We start from the raw sequence: 18,141 nt of genomic DNA, 5'->3' as shown, positions 1-18,141 counted from the left end.
TGAGCTCCACGTGGTCCTGAGCTTGGCTTTGTTGTCTGCACCTTCCCCGAGCAGTGCCCGGCCCCGGCTCGGTGTGTTCCCAGCAGTCCTGTCTGTCCCCGCTTGGTTTCGGATTTCGCTGTGAGCCGACATCGGTTGTTTCTCAGTGCTGTTCCTTTGCAGTTGCTTGTTTGGAAGCCCAGCTTGGGCCGTGTACTCAGCTCTTTCACGTAGGCAGCTGGTAGGAAATGAAGAAAGCCTGTGCTACTTGTGACAAGTATATTGCTTTTCCTGCGAGGAAGAGCCCAACGTGACTCTGCAAGCCTGTGTGTTATGGTGGTTTTACCAGAGGGCAAGTATACAATAGCCTCCCATTTTTAAATTACTTTGTTTGACTTCAGTTTGCAGTGATTGAAAGCTGTAGGGATATTTGTAATAAAGTGGGGTTACCAGCACTGCTGCAAGGACACCTTAGGCTCAGCACTGCCCACCATTTTCAGGAGCTGCTTTTCTTATTCAACAGCCCACCCTGTTTCTGCTCAGGTGAAATAGATGGGGCAGAGGGAGAGAGAGAGATGCCCTTATAAACAGATTTTAAGCAGCAGAGTCAGGAGCTGATGCAGACCTAGAAGAATGTCTGAAGCAGTGCTGCAGCTCTCCAAGCTGGCACAGTGGTTCAGCAGCCCTGAACCCTCAGCAGCACAGCCAGGCAAGAGCAGCTGGAGCAGAGCAGGATCACCAGGGAAGCAGGAGAGCACTGGTGGCAGGCAGCCTTCAGGGAGGCTCTTCCCAGGCCCTAAATCCCATTTGAGGAGTGATGACTTCGTGCCTTGTGCAATAAGGAGTTCACTCTGTCTCACTGAATTTCCACATGCCCCTCAGCAATATTTAAAATCCTGACTTAATGTAGTTCTAACAAGTATGTAGCCCAAGGGCTGGAAATCATTTCATTAGACTATCAGGATGGGATTTCCCAGCTTTAATTTATGTGATTCAGGAGAAAACACTGGCTCCCAAGATCATTTCAGCGATTTTAAAATCAAAATCATCTCTGAGCTTCCCCATCAGAAGATTCCCTGTATTAACACATTCTGCAATTACCACGCACGTGGCAAGATTGCAGCTGGAGTCTGAGGCAATGCAAGCAAGTCAAACCTTGCAATTATCTCAGTCTTCTGTTTTTCCTTTTCTTTTCCCCTCTCCCCTTTTAATTTTTTTTTTCCATTTTTGGCTTCATGGAATAACATGATGTAAACTGATTTCTTTTTTGCAGAGTACCATATGAAATTATTTAAATGTTCAAGTGTTCAAGTCACCAAGATGGGTGATTATTGCCATTGTGCTCAGGAGGTGGATATTTTGTAGGCTGTTGGAGGGCAGATGCTATGAGGGTGGTGCATGTGGTTATAGTTTCATCAAGACATTCCTTCTTATCAGCCATCCAAATGGATTCAGCCCTTTTTCATATAATTGGCAATCACAGCAAGGGGCTGTAGTCTCCATTCGAGCAGAAAGCAGAATCCAGGAGAGAGTGAAAAAAAGAAATCAGAACACTGTATTACTCAATTAATGTTTGCAGAGGAGTGCAGTTCTGTAAGGATGATGTTAATGCAGTATGAGAGTTGCATTTTTTATGAGCTCTGCAATGTGTGGCAGGTTAATGACGTGATGTGCAGGGATGTTCTTGCAGTCCAGGTGATTTGGCACCTTGAGCATCAGGTCTGTAATATCTGTAGAAGTTTGAATTGCTCCTGCAGCTGGATGTTAAACTTGCTAAAAGTTCCTATTCCTAATGCCATCTTAAACTGGAGTGGAAATGCATTTCCTTTGGGAGCATTTCCATTGCTTTCCAGAAAGTTCATTATGCTATATATATTTTTTTCCTTTACTTCTAAGGCAGAGAAAAGTTACCCTAGGTGGTTCCTCTGTAGGTCTGGAGACACTGTGTCTCTGCAAACCCTTTGGATAGGATTCAGGTGTACAGGACATGAAATATGATGGAAATCTTACAGCCAAGTATGTAGTGGAAACATCTGCAATTAGGCCATTCTCTCTTTTTCCATGGAAATGGCTGCCTTTCTCCCAGCTGAGGGGCTGTGCCTGCTGCTGTTATCCAGGGATGTTGTGCCCTTGCTGTCAGGTTTTCCTTGAGCAGTTGCCAGTAACTCACAGCTCACTGACAGACGAACCACTTGAGGATCAAACCCTCACAGAGGAGGTGCTGTTGCTCTAAAGGTGCACTTGAATGTTCAGCATATGAGCCAGGGCTGCTCTTAAATGTATGACCTGTACAGATATATAGGAGAATAATAACCTTTATTGTCTAACCACCCCTGTTCCTACTGCCTTATGTTCAGAAAATGAAGTGTTTGCTTTGAAATCAGCAGAGAGCAGGAATGGAGCCCATGTCTGATGAAGACAATTTGATGCCTCTGGTGATAATCTGCTGTTCAGCCCACCTGGAGAGAAAACTGCTGTCCATTGAGATTGATTTATTCTTTGTACCAAATGTAGCAGGGGAGAGTTTTATATATATATATATAAATATCTATAAATATATATATAAAAATGTAAATGTAAAGTTTCTGTAACAACTTACTCTTCTTTTTGTAACAGTGTATACATCTATCAGTGGATAGATATGGTATATATTTATAATATATACACACGCAATATATATATTTAGCAAATGCCTGCAGAGGAAACTTAGAATAAGAAAGGCAGTGCTGGTATTCAGATTCCACAGGGACAAACTGAAGAAAAAATCCTATAAAAATCTACTACCCTTTCCATTAGGTTTAAAAACACACTTTTGAGGTAAATGAAATATAATTTTTTAATTGAAAAATGAATTGATTTTTCTAGTTAGAAATGCTGATTCTCCCCTAAATCATTCTGGTTAAGAGTTATTAAGAAAGAGATACTTGATACTGTTTATATTTTCATAATAAGACTCCTAAATTTCTCATGTGTACACTCTATTGTTCTTGTAATTATAAGTAGGGAGTAATTGTGCAAAGAAAATTAAAATAGCAGGTAGGAGTAACAAGTCTTGTACCATTAGAGCATCTGTTAGAATGGGGAAAATGTCATTTTCCATGTTAAAGAAGTCAGTAACTGCCTTCTGAGTTATTGATCAGCTTTGCAAACCTTGCCTTACAGTCACACCAGGAGGTTTTATCTGAAGTGTAGGAAAAGAAGCCCTGTGATCCCATATATTTTGTTTTTCAGAAGGGTCCAAAAAAGCCACCAGGCCATGGAGGCACCTGGTGCCATGGGTGTCTCTGTAGCTTTCTGGAGTGTCAGTGGCCAAGGCTCTGCCCCACGCCTCACCCTGTCCCCCCCTGAGCCAGCCCTCACACACAGCAGGGCACAGCACCCTCAGAGCTGCCTGGCATGGCAGAAAAATACCCAGTAAATCAGGTCTGGAGGATTCATTCTTCTCCAACAAATCCCTTAAATGCCCTCATGACCAAAGCCTAAACTCCCAACAAATGAATCTTTCCCTTAAGCATTTTAGAAGGAAGCTTCAGTTGGCTTCAAGAGCAGTTTGGAGGTAGCTGAGAGAGCTTTCTGTCCAACTTTGTTTTTCCTGGTTGCCAGAACCTTCAAAACTGGGCAGAAACCCCTCTGGAGCTGGGTCCCAGCGGGACTTACCCAGTCTCAGCTCTTCTGCCTGGAAATTCCTTCTTTAGAACCTTTGGGCAAAATTAATTTTATCAACGCATTAATGCTGGCTGGAGGAGCAAAACCAGCTACTCACTATTTACAGAGCCACAAACATTTGTGCTCAATAGCATTTGGTGTAAATTCGGGTCTTGAACCTGTTACTGTTTCCATTCTGCCCCCAGCCTCAGCTGCAGACTCACCCCTGCTATTCAAGAGGATTCAGTGCTATAAGAGCAGCATCTGGCTTTGTGCAGGCCCCAGCCACGATTTGGTTTTAAACAAATCTGGTCATGAAAGTATTAACACTGCACTCTGGTTCTGATGCCTCTGTCAGCAGGACGCTGCTGATTCTCAGGCCACGGAGTCAAGCAGAGGTCGGCGTGGATGGGCCATTAATAACTGGAGCAAAAATGTTATTAGTACCAAAATGTCAAACAGTGTAAAAGCCAGCCAGCTGCACAGCAGTGTGCTTTCTTTCCATACCCCTCCTTAGACAGCATCCAGACCTGCCCATACCTAAAAGCCATGTGCTTAATTAGGAGCATTCCCACAGAGGAAGCTTTAGGGAGGATGCATGGTATGTGAGATGGAAATGATAGGATTTAGCTTGTGGTTGAGGTGGGAGAGTGGCAGATGCAATATTGGATCTTGGATACATGGGAAACAATTATGTGAACACAGAATGCTTGCCCCAAAACAATAAAACCTGGAGAGTGTTATTGGACTCTGTTGTGAAGGCACATCACCTTTCCTATGCAATCGAACTTGATGGTACTTTAGCATAAAGGTGACCTAGACTATTATCACTGCCTTTAGACACTGTGAATTTTTTTTGGGTACTCTGTATTTTTATATATTGTACAATGTAAAGAATAATTCAGAAATAAAACAGACCAACCTGACAAGCCTGTGAGTTATTTCTCCTGCGTGGCCAATGCGTGGTGGATCTGGGGCTCCTGACAGTGCTGGCAGGATGGGCCAGCAGGAATGAGGAGGAGCTTCCTCCTGACCTTTGTGGCCAATGGCCATGCAAAATCCACTCAGCTGCCTAAATGGGGATGGGGAATTGCAGCATCCATCCTGCCTCCCTGTCTGCACTTTGGCCACATCCTGAGGCCCAGGTGTGGATTATATTTGTCATGAGCTGCAGTCTCTGGGGACACCAAATTGTGTTACTGGATGTAAGGCTCCCTTCCCCCATCACAGCTTCAAACATGGGGTGCCTTTCAATAAAGGTATTTCTGAGTGAGGTGCCCACTGAGGTAAGATTGAATGGGATTGAATGAAATTCAGGGTGCCAAATCCTTGTCCAGATCTGCAGTAAGTGTCTCCCTTGTGCTCCTCAGTTCTCTGCAGGTGACACTGAGCCCCCAAGGGCACAACTGCTCTCTGTGCCAAGCCAGCAAAAAGACATTCATCCTCTGCAGAGCCTTCAGCTGTGTATGCTCAGCTGCAATGAAATCCTGTCGCTGCTGCTGCTGCTGCTGAAGCCCTACATATTGATGCAAAAAGTTATGAAAAGCTGAGGGACATATTTTGATTGAAGGATGATCGTAGCCTCGTGTTGAAGAACGTTATAGCTCTTGTTGCATTTATTAATCAAAGTAAAGACCATGAAAAGTGACAGAGTCAGGAACATTTTAGTTTATGTTCCGATACAGCTTAAGACTTATATTGAAGTTCCATACAGAAAATTACACCATAATGTCATAAAAAATAGATTGGATTGCTAATAACCTGAAACGTGCTACACCTGCATACATAATACTTTAATCCTACTAAATCATAAGCTATCATTTGGGTGTTTTCATATTCTCAAGTGTGCATACAGGAATTTCTTTTCAATGCAGACCATTAAAAAGTAATTGAGAGGCTCAAGAACAGTAAAAACAAACTTGCTGTGAATAAGATGGATTTTTTTCTCAGTTAGTTTGCATGATAACACAGGGAGGTCATTTTTGAACAGTTTTGTTTTGCATCAAGACACCTCTGCATACAATTAGAGCAAAGTATTACATTGGAACCAATTTCCAATTTCCCTTAAATCTGTCTACCACCACATTTTTTTCTAGTTGCTAATTTGACTCATTAACATAACAGCTTCACTTGTAGCATCAGTAAATTTTGTTCTCTCACCTTCACTGTTCATCCCAACTGTACCCTTTTCTCTCTTTAATTCTTAACTGTGTGGAAAACAGAAAGTTTCATTATCTTGTGGGTTCCCCATGAGGTGTGGGAGCACCCCCAGCAGCACAAGCAAAGCAGGGACCCAGGCCAGGCCGTGGAGCTGCTTGGGGGGCATAGCAACAGCTGCAGCCCTACAGACCCCCTCAAACCTGCCTTTGGTAGTGCTCAGAAGTTTGGTATAAGAAATGCAGGAAAAGGAAAAAAGCAGAAATTTCCTCATGACTTGAGTCTGGTCTCACTGTTTCCTCCCAGCTCCCTGCCAGAGGGGCTTTGGGGACAGGCTGCAGTGACAAACCTGTCCCAGCCCTGTCACTCCATATGAAGCCCATTTGCTGGTGTTTTCTTCTCTATTAAGGGATGGAAACATCCATGGCTGGTGGGGCACTTGCCTGGGCAGGGGCACTGCCAGCACTCGGTGCTGTGGAGGTGAGGAGGGGCAGGAACTGCAGCCCAGCCCAGGTAACCCCCGTGCTCATGAAAATGCTGGAGCAGGGACTCGCATGAACGAGCTGCAACCACCACAGAGCAGCTGAGCAGAGGTGTTTGGGCACCCAGGCATTATCCAGAGCAAGTTAATTTCCTCCTCTGAGCAGGCACCACGTCGTGCAGATAGCATGGAAATAAGAAATATCCTGCAGCCTGATTTTAGCAAGGCTGCTGACTCTCTCATACCTGAGCCTGATATGCTGCCAGGAGCAGTGGCCAGGCAGAGCATTGTGCAGACACACTCCTGTGAAAGCAGGCAGGCTGCAGCAGTAAAAAAGGTCTCAGGTGAATCCCCTACTCCACACCCAGCACTGCTCCTGGTGCCCAGCACCCCCACCAGTGCCCCCAGTCCCCCATCACAATGTGATCACATGGCCTGGCTCTGACTCCTGAATTTCCCTCTGCCCACACAACCATTCCACTCCTCTCTCAGAGCCCAAGTGGTCATGCTGCTGTGACCAGGCAGGGGGACAGTCCCCAAGCTCAGCAACATTCCCTGTGTTGGCCTAAATCAGCACAGAGCAAGCACCTCAGTGTGTGAGAGGCAACCCTCAGCTGCCAAAGCTCTGCTCCCCATGGTACCCCGTGTGTGCTTCCCCCTCGAGGGACCACACACTCAGTTACCAAAAGCTTTGGAGATTCATTACAAACTGTTTTGCTAACAGCTGAAATGCATTCTGACATGGTTTGTTTTGTCCATTCATAAAAAAAACACTGACAGAGTTGTCATTGCACTTTCTGTTTAAAAGAACTGAGGTTCAAATTAATCAAGAAGGTGACAGAGTTCAGCTGTTCCCAAAGGAAAAACCCAACCACATGCACACATCCCCATCTTTGGTGAGATTTCAACCCTTCAAGCTGCTGACAATATCTCCAAACCAAACCATTCCCCTCTGGGGTAAGGACCGAACGGGGTGAGGTGATTTTGGTGTTGTGACAGAAGTGCAAATCTGGCTCTTGGCAGCTGGGCAGACTCTCACCTTTTTCTGCTGCCCCAGTGTGATCACAGGCCAGGTTTATTTTGTGACCCAGCAGTTCTATCACCCTTTTTTTGTTCCAACTGGAGTTACGTTGACATCTCACAGCAACTTTAACGTGTGTAAGGTCAGCTGGTTTTCATTTTAAAACTACTAAGATGACAAGGAAACGTTGTTGTGCTGCACACCAGCCACATCCATCTGTCAGCTCCATGGTGTGGATCTCTACAGAGTATGGAAGGTGCAACTCTTTGGGTTATCGTACCAGCTGAGGCAGATCTGGAACCCAGAAACCACTTAAAGCTCCCCTTGGCTGTGGGGGAGCTGTGGGCAGTGTTTTCTGGCTGAGCAGCTGTGCTGCAGCATTGTCACCCTTCAAAATAACATCTCTGAAGATTTTCAAGGCCAAACTTCACAGTTTGTGAAAAAAGCAAAAAGTAGTCCTGGCTTTCCATCACTCTGGGGACAGTGAGGTGTGTCCCAGAGTCAGGGTTAGCATGGAGCACAGTGAACAGCAACAGGCTGTTGAGGTTCCATCCATCTAACCTTGCTGTATTCCTCCGTGTTTAAACCCCCCATAGTCATTTCCTTGCTGTCATGGAAATAATGGAGCCAGCAAAGGATTGCTCCCCTCTCAAGCGCAGGGTAATGAACAGCCATCAGAAACATTTGATATTTCCATGATGTGAAGCACCAATGGCCACAGAGAAAACCATTCCCATTTTGGCAGTACTTAATTTACTGTCACGAGCAAGCGATCTGTACGGGAGAGCAGGCACAATGCTGATACACTTTTATTACCCTGCCAGGAGCCACATTATTGTTTTCTGTTTTCACATTTCTTAGCAACAACATTTTTTTGTTCATAAGTTTCTTCCTAGGAGCTTGGCTGGAATTATTTTTATGTTGTCCCCAATTTACATGCTGACTTACATCAGCCTGTCCTCGAGCGAGAGCCTTGCTTTCTGCCTGAAAGCCTCCTGGCAATTACTGCTGTCTTCTGCTGATCCATCACTCTTTGGCACTGGAGGAGATGAACCTCCTGCCTGGCAGAGCTGCCTGTCCTGGGGAGCAGCTCAGTCCCTGGCAGGCCCCACCGTGCCAGGAGCTGCTGGAGCCAAGGAGGGTCTGGAGTGAACAGGTACAAACTTGTACTCTGAGCATCACTGCTGCACGCCAGCCCAGAGCCCCAGAGCCCCCGAGCCAGGATAAAACCATCCCTGACACACTGAGTGTGCAAGGGGGCACAAGCTGCAGTGCTTGCCAAAGGCTCTGGCCAATGATGAAAACTTCTCTCAAAATGTGTAAAGGTGAATGCCTTGGGTGCCAAGTCCCTGATGAGAGCCCAAATCATGCTCCTGGAGCAGGCAGAGCCCTGCAGCTGCTCAGCTCTCGTGACCCGTGGATGGAGGGTGAAGGCAGAACCCCTGCCTTGGGGGGCTGCTGCTCATGTTTCCCAGCATCAGCATCCTGGGTGTTTGGCTGCAGCCCAAAGATGCCAAAACACACAGACCAGCATTCTCAAGTGGCCCCAACCTTTCCCCAGCCTCTGCTGGTCCCACGGCCATTAGACATGAGGTATCTGTGAGCCCACCCACATCTGGGCACATCTGGGCACAGTACCAAGAGCTTTCAACCAGCTGGACCCAGCCCAGCTGCTCCCCCATGTGCAACTGCAGCACAGTTGAAGAGGGAGCTGCCAGCACCTGGCACTCTCTCAGGAAAGACAGAATAAATGTCATTTACGTGCCAGGGAAAGAGCAGACTTCAACAACAGCAAAGATAAAACAGAAAATAGGAAAAAAACCTGAGAAAGAACAAGCACAGGGACTTCACCAACACACAGAACTACATCAGGAAAATGAGACGGATCCTCAGTTCTCATCCCCCTAAGGATGGAGATTTCTGTAACACTGCAAAGATAAATGCAACTGGGAACTGTGTCATTAGAGGCGCTTTAAGCTCCCATATATAGCCTGGAAAGAGATTGTTGCTAAGAATAGTGGGGCCCAGATATTCCATGACATGAGAGTTGACAGATTTCTTCCCAGCACTAATAGGATGTGAGGCTATTTTAAATTTGCCCTGATAAGTAGTCAGGCCATTCTTGAAGAGCTGGTCCTAGAAAATAAACATGGATCAAGAGATGCTGGGCTGGGTCTGCCTCAATTAAATGCAGGATAAACACAAGGAAGGTTCTTAGGAAGGCTCTCCTTTCCAAAAGCCCCAATACAGTGATGATGGGAGCCAGCAAAATCAGCTGGCCTGCAGCATCCTGTGCCCTGAGCCCTGAGGAATCAGGGTGTGAAATCAGAGTGGTGATGATGTGGTGGGGCTGCAGACGCTGCCACCCCTGCCAGCCCTTCCCCTTCCCCTTCCCCTTCCCCTCCCTGCTGGAGGGTACCAAGGGGTGCACCTGCAGGGCCAGACCACCCCCCAAAACCTCAGGAAAAGCCATGGAAATCTTTCATTGGCTGGGCTGGGAGATTGGATGAGGCTGCATTCATTTAGACTAAACAACCCCCATTTCATAGCAGGCTTTGCAGTGGGTTTTGGCAGCATTATGACAGAAATAAACTACTCCCTTGTGCTTTCTTGGAAGTGATGAACAGTGATGGCAGCAAACTGAGTAACCTCTTTAATGTGCAACAGCCAGTACGTAAAATAACACGCACTTCATGGTCAGAGTCCAGTTTTAAATAGAAATTACACAGTGGATATGTTACATTGACAAGTATATAGTGGTTTCAACATTATTTTCTCAAAAATAAAAATACACCACATCGGAATATCGCATACAAAATGTAGAATTTGCCCTAAAATAAAATTCTATCAAATCACTTTAAAAATTACAAAAGCAAAATGCATACAAACTCCAGTAAAACTGAACAGTCTTACAAGTCGAGGATAGTTTACAAAGATGCTCTCCAACATGTAAAACCCTCTTCCTTCTCCATATGTTCATGCAGTTCAAAAAAACCCCAACTGTTAGGTGTGTCCCATAATTAAAAGCTGGTTTTATGACCTTATCAAGTACTTCTTTCTAAAATGCACAGTGGAAGACATTAAACATGGTAGGGGGAAAAGAGATTTTAATCTAGCAAATATCATAGGCAGAGAAAAGAGATATGTTTGGAAAATGCCTCATTGTCCCACAGCAGCAGGAGTCCTGTGGGGGCACCCTGCAGCTCTGCTGGGCTGGCTCAGCCCAGGTGAAGCAGAAAGGTCAGAGCAGAAGGAAGAGCTGTGGGCAGGAAGGGGGCAGGGAACACAGCTCTAGTTTATATTGCACATTCAGGGTGTCCCTGCTGGGCAGGGACATGGAGCATCCCCTCCCCTGGCATGGGTGGGCACCCCAAGCCCCCTGGCTTGCCCCACACAAACCTGCACATCCCCTCTGTGAAGAAAAATGAGACCCTGGGCTTGTGGTGGCTTTGACAAACACATGGACCAAGGCTGGAGAAGTGACCTCAGCCTGAAGGGAAAATCCTTCCATAAAGAAAAGAGGTTTTGCTGCTGGTATTGTCTTCATGTAGCAATGCAAAGTGAGTGCAGTGAGTCTGTCCAGATGCAACAAGAGGATAAATCACATGGAGGAAGCCACTGGGGAGAGAGACCGTGCAGGGAGAAGCTGTTATTGCAGAGAGCAAGTCCCACCTGCCTTCCCTGCTGCACCCTGGAGAACCAGCACCTCTGCATTGTGTGCCACCACCACAGCTGTCCCTGTTCCTGCAGCACAAATCCCATCACAAACAGAAAAAGAAGGTCAAAAACTCATCCTTGAGGAAGGAAAAAATGAAGTTCTGAAACAACTGGGCTGAAGTAGCCACCCCTCCTGTGCAAACAGCCCAGGTGCCCGACATTCCTCCTCCTGGGCATCCTGGCTCAGCCCTTCCCTTCTCCCTCTGTGCTGCAGTCCCTGCCCTCCACCAGGGCTGAACCTTCCCACGGTGCTGCTGGGCCTGAGCAGTGAAGAAACAGTGCTGGGGCTGTGGGGGGCATGAATTGATCCAAAAAACATTGCAATCCCAAGTAATTGGCAGCAGCCAGCACATCTGTGCAAATATTTGCTTTTGCTTGTCAAAACTTTGGACAGAGTTACATTTCTTCCTTTATTTATTAGTTTCATCTGTCTTGAAACACAAACTGCAAAAATTGGGAGCAGATTGACATCTTCTTCTGACTCCACTGTGGCTGTGCCTGCTCTGGGGCAATTCTGTGCCAGCTGAAGTGGCACTCCTGGAGGAAGCAAGGCAGACACTCCTGTGCCACCCACAGCCCACCTGGCAGCAGTCACGGCTGCAGGGACGTGGGATAGAGTCTGTGTTGAAGGGGATGATCCCCTGAGGTGAAGCAGGGAGCCTGGAGGCTGCCTGGCTGTCTCTGATGGAAAGGAAGCAGCAGCCACAAGGCAGCATTTCCCTCTTCTCCCCCCACAGCTGGAATGCTGGGACCCACGGAAGGTGACAAAGTTCTTGTGTGTTTGGCAGGGTTGGCATCTGCCCTTGCACAACTCTGCATCCACACACAGAGCTCCTTGCACAGCCCACATCCCATGTGGTGCTTTAACAACCCAGAGAATGGCAGCCCCAACATCAAATACCAGATCAATACCCAGAACTGGTGCAGGTTTCCACAGAGTTGTAGCAGTTGTCTTGCCAAGTTATTACAATGGACTGTACTTAGTATAAAAAGAACCTCCTCAAAACTAATGAAACATAAAAATGCCTTTGTCAGAGATACTTACTTAATTTGCAAGTGACCCAACAAAAGAAATGAACAATTAGAACCCTGCTGTCACACCATTACAGAGCAGTTATATCCACTGTGCAAACTGTGTAATTCCCATTCATATTTCAGTCACTCCTGACAATTAAATCACATTTCCCTTTCTTGTAAGAGCCAATACATGCACATCAATCAGTGCAGCTTGTTTATGCTGCAGTGCAAGGCCATGCAGTCACTTGCTCAGTTCACTGTAGAACAAGCCCAGCATTAACATCCCTGTCACCACAAAATCTCAAATTGCAAATGGAATTCATCAGTCCAGTGCAATATTTTGGTGCTGAAATGCCCCCTGGAACTGGGCACTTCTTGTTACTCAATCCAACCTGTTGCTTTCCCCACGTTACCACAACAAACACTGACAGAGTCTGGGGTTTTCCAACCCACTCCAAGATTCAAGACGTCCCACTCCCACTCCTTTCAGCTCTGTCAGATGGTTGGGAATAACTGAGATGCTGTGAGCCTGAATACCTGACACACACACTGCCCATCTGCTTGGCCTCTCCAGGTGTGGGAGCTAAAAATCATAGGTTTCAGGTAAATTACAGGCTGCTTCTAACAGATTATCTGTTCATGATATGTGCAGAATCCTTTGGGTCTCCACTTTATTCCAACTGGCACGATTTTCTAAAAAATAAAAATCCCTATTTTTATGTACATTAAGCACACGGTCAGCCAACCTCTTTTCCCTGTACAATTGCTCTGGAAGCAAGGAAGCTCTTCTGCACACCTCCAGCTCAGGGGAGCAGGCAGCCCCAAGGGAGGGCAGAGGAAGTTAATGGGTAACAGCAGTGACCAGAGCCAGGAACCAGTGCTGCAAGTGGAGCCTGCATTTTCTAATCCTGAGCTCCCCATGAGCAGCATGGGAGCTTGCACAGCTCCAGAGCTCAGGAGAAGGAGAGCCAGCAGCACTGGAAGCTGAACCAACAGTGTCACTGAGCCAAACAAATGTTTACAATAGCCATTAGGAGAGAGTGGTCACCATGGAGCAACCTTCCCAGCATTCCCAACACAAACCACAACATCATTACCTGTGTTAAGGGCTCAGCACTGCTGGGAAGAGGCTCTTCAGGGCTGTGAACTTACAGGCCACAAAGAGAAGAATATTCCAGGGCTTCTCAGGGCACCTTCCTCTTCTGGCAAGTCACAGGCCATGCAGCAGCCAGTGCTGTGACTGCTCCAAGTTAGAGAGACTTCAAACTTTCATTAAGAAAAGCATTAACTGTTTTGAGCCTATTCTGCACTACTGCTAATTGCATCTGCACTGCACAGGGCTCTCCCTGTGCTTCAAACTCAAACTTCCAAAGAAGTGCAGGTAGCCTGGCAGCTTGGACTCTTGCTAAATCCAAACAAGGCTGGACCAGGCATGAATGCTTATCCAAAAAATATTTCTATGGGTTGAGTTGTGTTACTGACATGAAAGGGACTGCTCCTCCACAGAAGGATGCTGCTGTGGAGCACAGATGGGGATAAAGTGTTTTTCAGAGATCTCAGCAAGCACATTTAAAATCCTCACTTCCATCCTAAGGCAGACTTGCTAATCTAATAAAATCCTAAGCTTGAACACTGTGTGTGTGGAATGCAGCCGTGTCCTGCACAACTTCAAGTAATTTTGGAGCAATCCTTTGACTTTCACGTGGGCAGATTTCCATCAGAGCTGCTGGGAACTCAGGTTGAGCCCTGACTGCAGAGCAGAGCCTGTGAAGCCCATGCAGGTTTCCAGCAGGGCCTGGCTGGGCTGCCCAGCCCTGCAGAAGGTCCCTGCTCCAGGGCAGAGGCGCTGTGGCTGTGCCTCAGCCCAGGCTGCAGTGCCAGGCAGACACAGGGCAGGGCTCTGGCAGCGAGGGGCTGCAGGGCTGGTGTCTGTGAGGAGCAGTGGGAGCTCCCCACGAGGGACAGAGCCAGCCCAGCCAGGCTGCAACTGCAGCACTGGCACTGGCCAAGGCTGAACCCCCCAGCCACGGTGATAACACCTCTGGGTAAGAGATTAGGAAGGGAAAGGAAGTTACTGCACAGCTGGAGAGAGGAGAGCTCTGCAGGTACCCAGGTCAGAGGAAGGGCCAGAAGCTGCTCCAGGCACTGGAGCAGAGATTCCCCTGCAGCCTGTGATGCAGACCATGGTGAGGCAGCTGTGGCCCATGGGGAGCAGAGATCCACCTGCAGCCTGTGGAGAAGCCCCTGCCACACAGCTGGGTGCCCAAAGGAGGCTGTGGGAAAACTGCTGGAGCAGACTCCTGGCAGGATGGAGAGAGGAGCCCAGGCTGGAGAAGGTTGCTGGCAGGATTGTTCCCAAAGGCCTCTGCCCACACTGGAGAAATTCATGGAGGATTGTCTCCCCTGGCAGGGACCCCATGCTGGAGCAGGGGAAGAATGTGAGGAGTCCCCAGGGGATGAGATGTGTGATGGTCTGACCACAGCCCCCATTCCCTGTCCCCCTGTGCTGCTGAGGGGAGGGGGGAGAGAAAACCACAAGTAAAGTTAAGCCTGGAAAGAAGAGAGGGATGGGGGAAGGTGTTTTCAAGATTAGGTTTTATTTCTTTATCCTACTGTGGTATGATTGCTAGTAAACTAGTTTCCCCAAGCTGAGTCTGTCTTGCCCATGATGGTCACTGGTGAGTGTTCTTACCTCAACTCATGAGCTTTCCATTGTATTTTCTCTCCCCTGCCCAGCTGAGGAGGGCAATGACAGAGTGGCTTTGCTGGGCACGTGGTGTCCACCCACAGTCAACTCAGCACACAGAGAAAGAGCTACAAAGGAAGTGAATGAGCCATTTGCTCTGACTCGGAAAAACAATCAACAGGGTTTAAAACAAGAGGTTCACTCATCTCCCCTGACTACAGAGAGCCTGCATCTGGAAGCACTGGCAAATATTTTGAATTGTCTGATGCCTTCTGGAACAGAGGAAGAATAGGTTATAGTCTAAGTATTGTGTAAAATGCTTCTCCATCTTAAAACAGTCAGAACAGTGAAAGGACTAGAAATCTCTGTTGCTCAGGACAGCAATTTTAATCTTTATATAGCTACAGTAAATTGCAGAAAAAGAGCTCTGAAGAGCCATCCCAGCTTGCAGTTCTGCCATGACAATGCAACTCCAGACTCTTGGCAAACGATCCCTGGTTTCAGAGACAATAGGTAGCAGCAGCTACTGGATACTGAAACTAATCCAGGCACTAAAACATAGTAAAAAGAAGCTGGACAGTTAACACCACTCATCTGAAAAGTAAGGGATGATGCCAGTGGATCTGAATGTGCTGGTTGGACTGATTTCATTTTCCCTATGCAGGTTAGCTCCACTACCACAAAGAACCTGCTTCAAGACAGGAAAGACTATTTAGAGCTGATACAGGCAATGAGCTAAACCCATTTTCAGTTACTACAGTAAGGACATCAATTGCTCTGAAAACATAAAAGCAGGGAACAGCTTGTTTTATTTTACTGCACAGATACACTCCTGAGTTAAGTCTTAGAGGTGTATTCTCTCTACAAAAGGAGAGCAGGCAGAAGGAACAGATCCATGTCTGAAAGGTAGTTCTGGGTTTATTTGGGAGAGCTTACCGTGTTGGTGTTGCCCCTGGGGCAAAGAAGGGCCCCACACAGGAGCAGAGGGTGCTTGATTCAACTTCTAGAGATGCAGAGCCTCCTCCAACACGTGCACCCACCCCCTGCCACAGAACTGCCAGGACAGGAAATCATTCCCTGAAAAGAATCCCTGTCGCACAACGCTTCCCACTCACGGCAGTGACTGGCTTGCATACAAACAAGGGCACATCACCTTCCCCAGACAGGATCACCTGGAGTAAACCTAGGGAAACACATACCCTTGCACAACTTATATATATATATTTATGTATCTCTTATATATATAAGTTTTATTTGTGTATACATTGATATAAATATGCACGCCCCCATACACACAAACACATCCCCATAACACAAAGCACAGAACATACACACACACATACAGAAATATTTTAAATTATGCTGAACTGAAATCTAAGAATATAATTAAGAAATCATTAGCAGGTTTAAAAACTGAGTTAAAAAACTATTCAAAGTGTCTTTAATATTTATGTTCAAGTAAGGGCCGGAACGACCACAGATTAGTACTGATAAAAAGAGTTGGCATTAATTTCCCATATTATGCCAGAACTCGTGAGTTACTCATTGTCAAACTCATTGTCATTTCACCATCAATGCACCTCCTCAACTAGAAAGGTTTTTTTAGGAAACAGAGATTTCTCCAGACTTGGGTTACAAGCAATATTGTTTAGGCACCCTCAGTCATAAACTAATCCTAAAAACCACACACACCTTAGAGTATCAGGAGAGAACTAGCAGGATTCAGACATCCACACCCACAGTATTCAGTGGCACAAACAGTAAAAAAGGCAGTACTGGAGATGGAGGATGGAAAGGTGACACAGTGGTGGCCTTCAGAACAGCAACATTTACCTAGAGTGACACTCTAGTACACCACAGATGCTCCATATTCAGGAGATACGGAACCAGGGTGGCATTTCAGAGATGACTGTGGGTGCAGTTTGGGATTCAGTGGCAGCTAAAGCTATTGTTTACTTGTGCTCCAGGGTGGTAACATACACCTCTAATATCACTGCAAGGATTATTTGGGGTATTTCGTATGGCTAAAAACCCTGGTACCAGTGTCTTATATCAGAACCCACTTTATTAGAATGTAAATGTAGTGTACAAGCACCAAATCATTTTGGCTAAAATGTTTAATGAACATTCAATATATAAATGACTAATGATTTTAAAGAGATCTTGAAAAGATTTCTGTTTTCTTTTCTTATTTTTTTTCCTTTTGTTAAGATTATTCCCTATTTTCATTCTGATAGAAGACTCTGAAGATTACTGGTACCCTGGTGTGTATAACCGTGAGTCATCACACAGGCACACACACACACAACATACACCTCACTGCTACATCAACAGCCTCTTCAACAGAGAGCCCCAGCCCTGCACAGGGACCTGGACAGCAGAGAGATTCTCTTTGTGCATTTTGGTGTCACCATCACCACTCCAGTTCCACATTTATGGCAAATCAAGATGGTCTTGAATGTAAGAACGACCCATCCCTCACCCTCTCTAAATAAAGCCACGATTAAGTCTTGAAATTTCTTTGTTTTTCTGCTGTTCAGCTGTGCAAATCCAGGCAGATGTGCAGACTGCAAAGCCGACTTCCAGTCTCTTCCAAGCCTCACCAGCGTGGGGTGATCACACGGAGACGACAACGTCGAGATAGAGTCTGTCATAGGACTCGCGGAAGCACAGGATGAGGAGCAGGCTGAGCAGACACGACCCTGGCAGGCACCAGTTGAACCAGGAGAACTCTGTGAAGCAGAACAGAGACCCAGCCTCAGTTATCAAACATGTTCTTGGTTTAAAGCAACCAAAATTTGGACTGATGGCAGGTTTGAAGGAAATTGCTGTGTGCTGACAAAATCCTGACAGCTCCCAGTCAATCGATCCATGGCTAACTTGGTCTGTGAGCCTTCTCCATGGACACCTCAAGTTATAGATATTTAAAGCCAATGCCTCCAGCTAATGGAAATCCTCCTTATTCAACCTGCCAATGAAGAGAACGGGGCAAAAAAATAAAAATCTATCATTGCTGATGGAGAATAAACCACTTCCAAAGATTCTACTCATTAGTCCCTTGATTTCTATGGATTGAGAACTAAAATTAAAAGCATAGGGAGAAACTGGGTTTGATTTTGAATCAAACCTGCTACATTGTATAAGAAGGGAAAGCCAATTCCTCAGAAGAAAACTTGTGCATAATGGAATCAATTCAATTTAAAAGTCATTGCAAAAAACAGGTCCTTGGAAGCCTCTTTTCAGGTGTTTGACATAACGTACTGCTCTTAAAAGTCTGTGCTCTGTACTCAAGAAATTCTATCATCTGATATCTGACTAATTATTAGCAGTTTGAGTCACATTTTTTTCAAACAAGTACAACAAATTCTTTTTTTCTACATGTGTCAATTTACTAAAGAAACATTCATTTCACCGGATAGTGTTTTACTCATTTTTTCA

General features: G+C 46.2%; 1 protein-coding gene across 1 annotated transcript in view; it reads right to left on the bottom strand.

Moving 5' to 3' along the window:
* Nucleotides 1-9,913: 9,913 nt before the first annotated feature.
* The window catches only part of SLC49A4 (solute carrier family 49 member 4), a 71,497-nt gene continuing 63,269 nt past the window's right edge, over nucleotides 9,914-18,141 (bottom strand). The window contains exon 9 of the mRNA XM_066553173.1: nucleotides 9,914-17,435. Within this exon, the coding sequence (XP_066409270.1) occupies nucleotides 17,320-17,435 (116 nt within the window). The 3' untranslated portion in view covers nucleotides 9,914-17,319. The remainder of the gene's footprint in view (nucleotides 17,436-18,141) is intronic.

This window comes from Molothrus aeneus, chromosome 7 (assembly GCF_037042795.1).
Source record: "Molothrus aeneus isolate 106 chromosome 7, BPBGC_Maene_1.0, whole genome shotgun sequence".
NCBI classification, from domain to species: domain Eukaryota; kingdom Metazoa; phylum Chordata; class Aves; order Passeriformes; family Icteridae; genus Molothrus; species Molothrus aeneus.
This window is presented reverse-complemented; position numbering and strand designations above follow the sequence as displayed.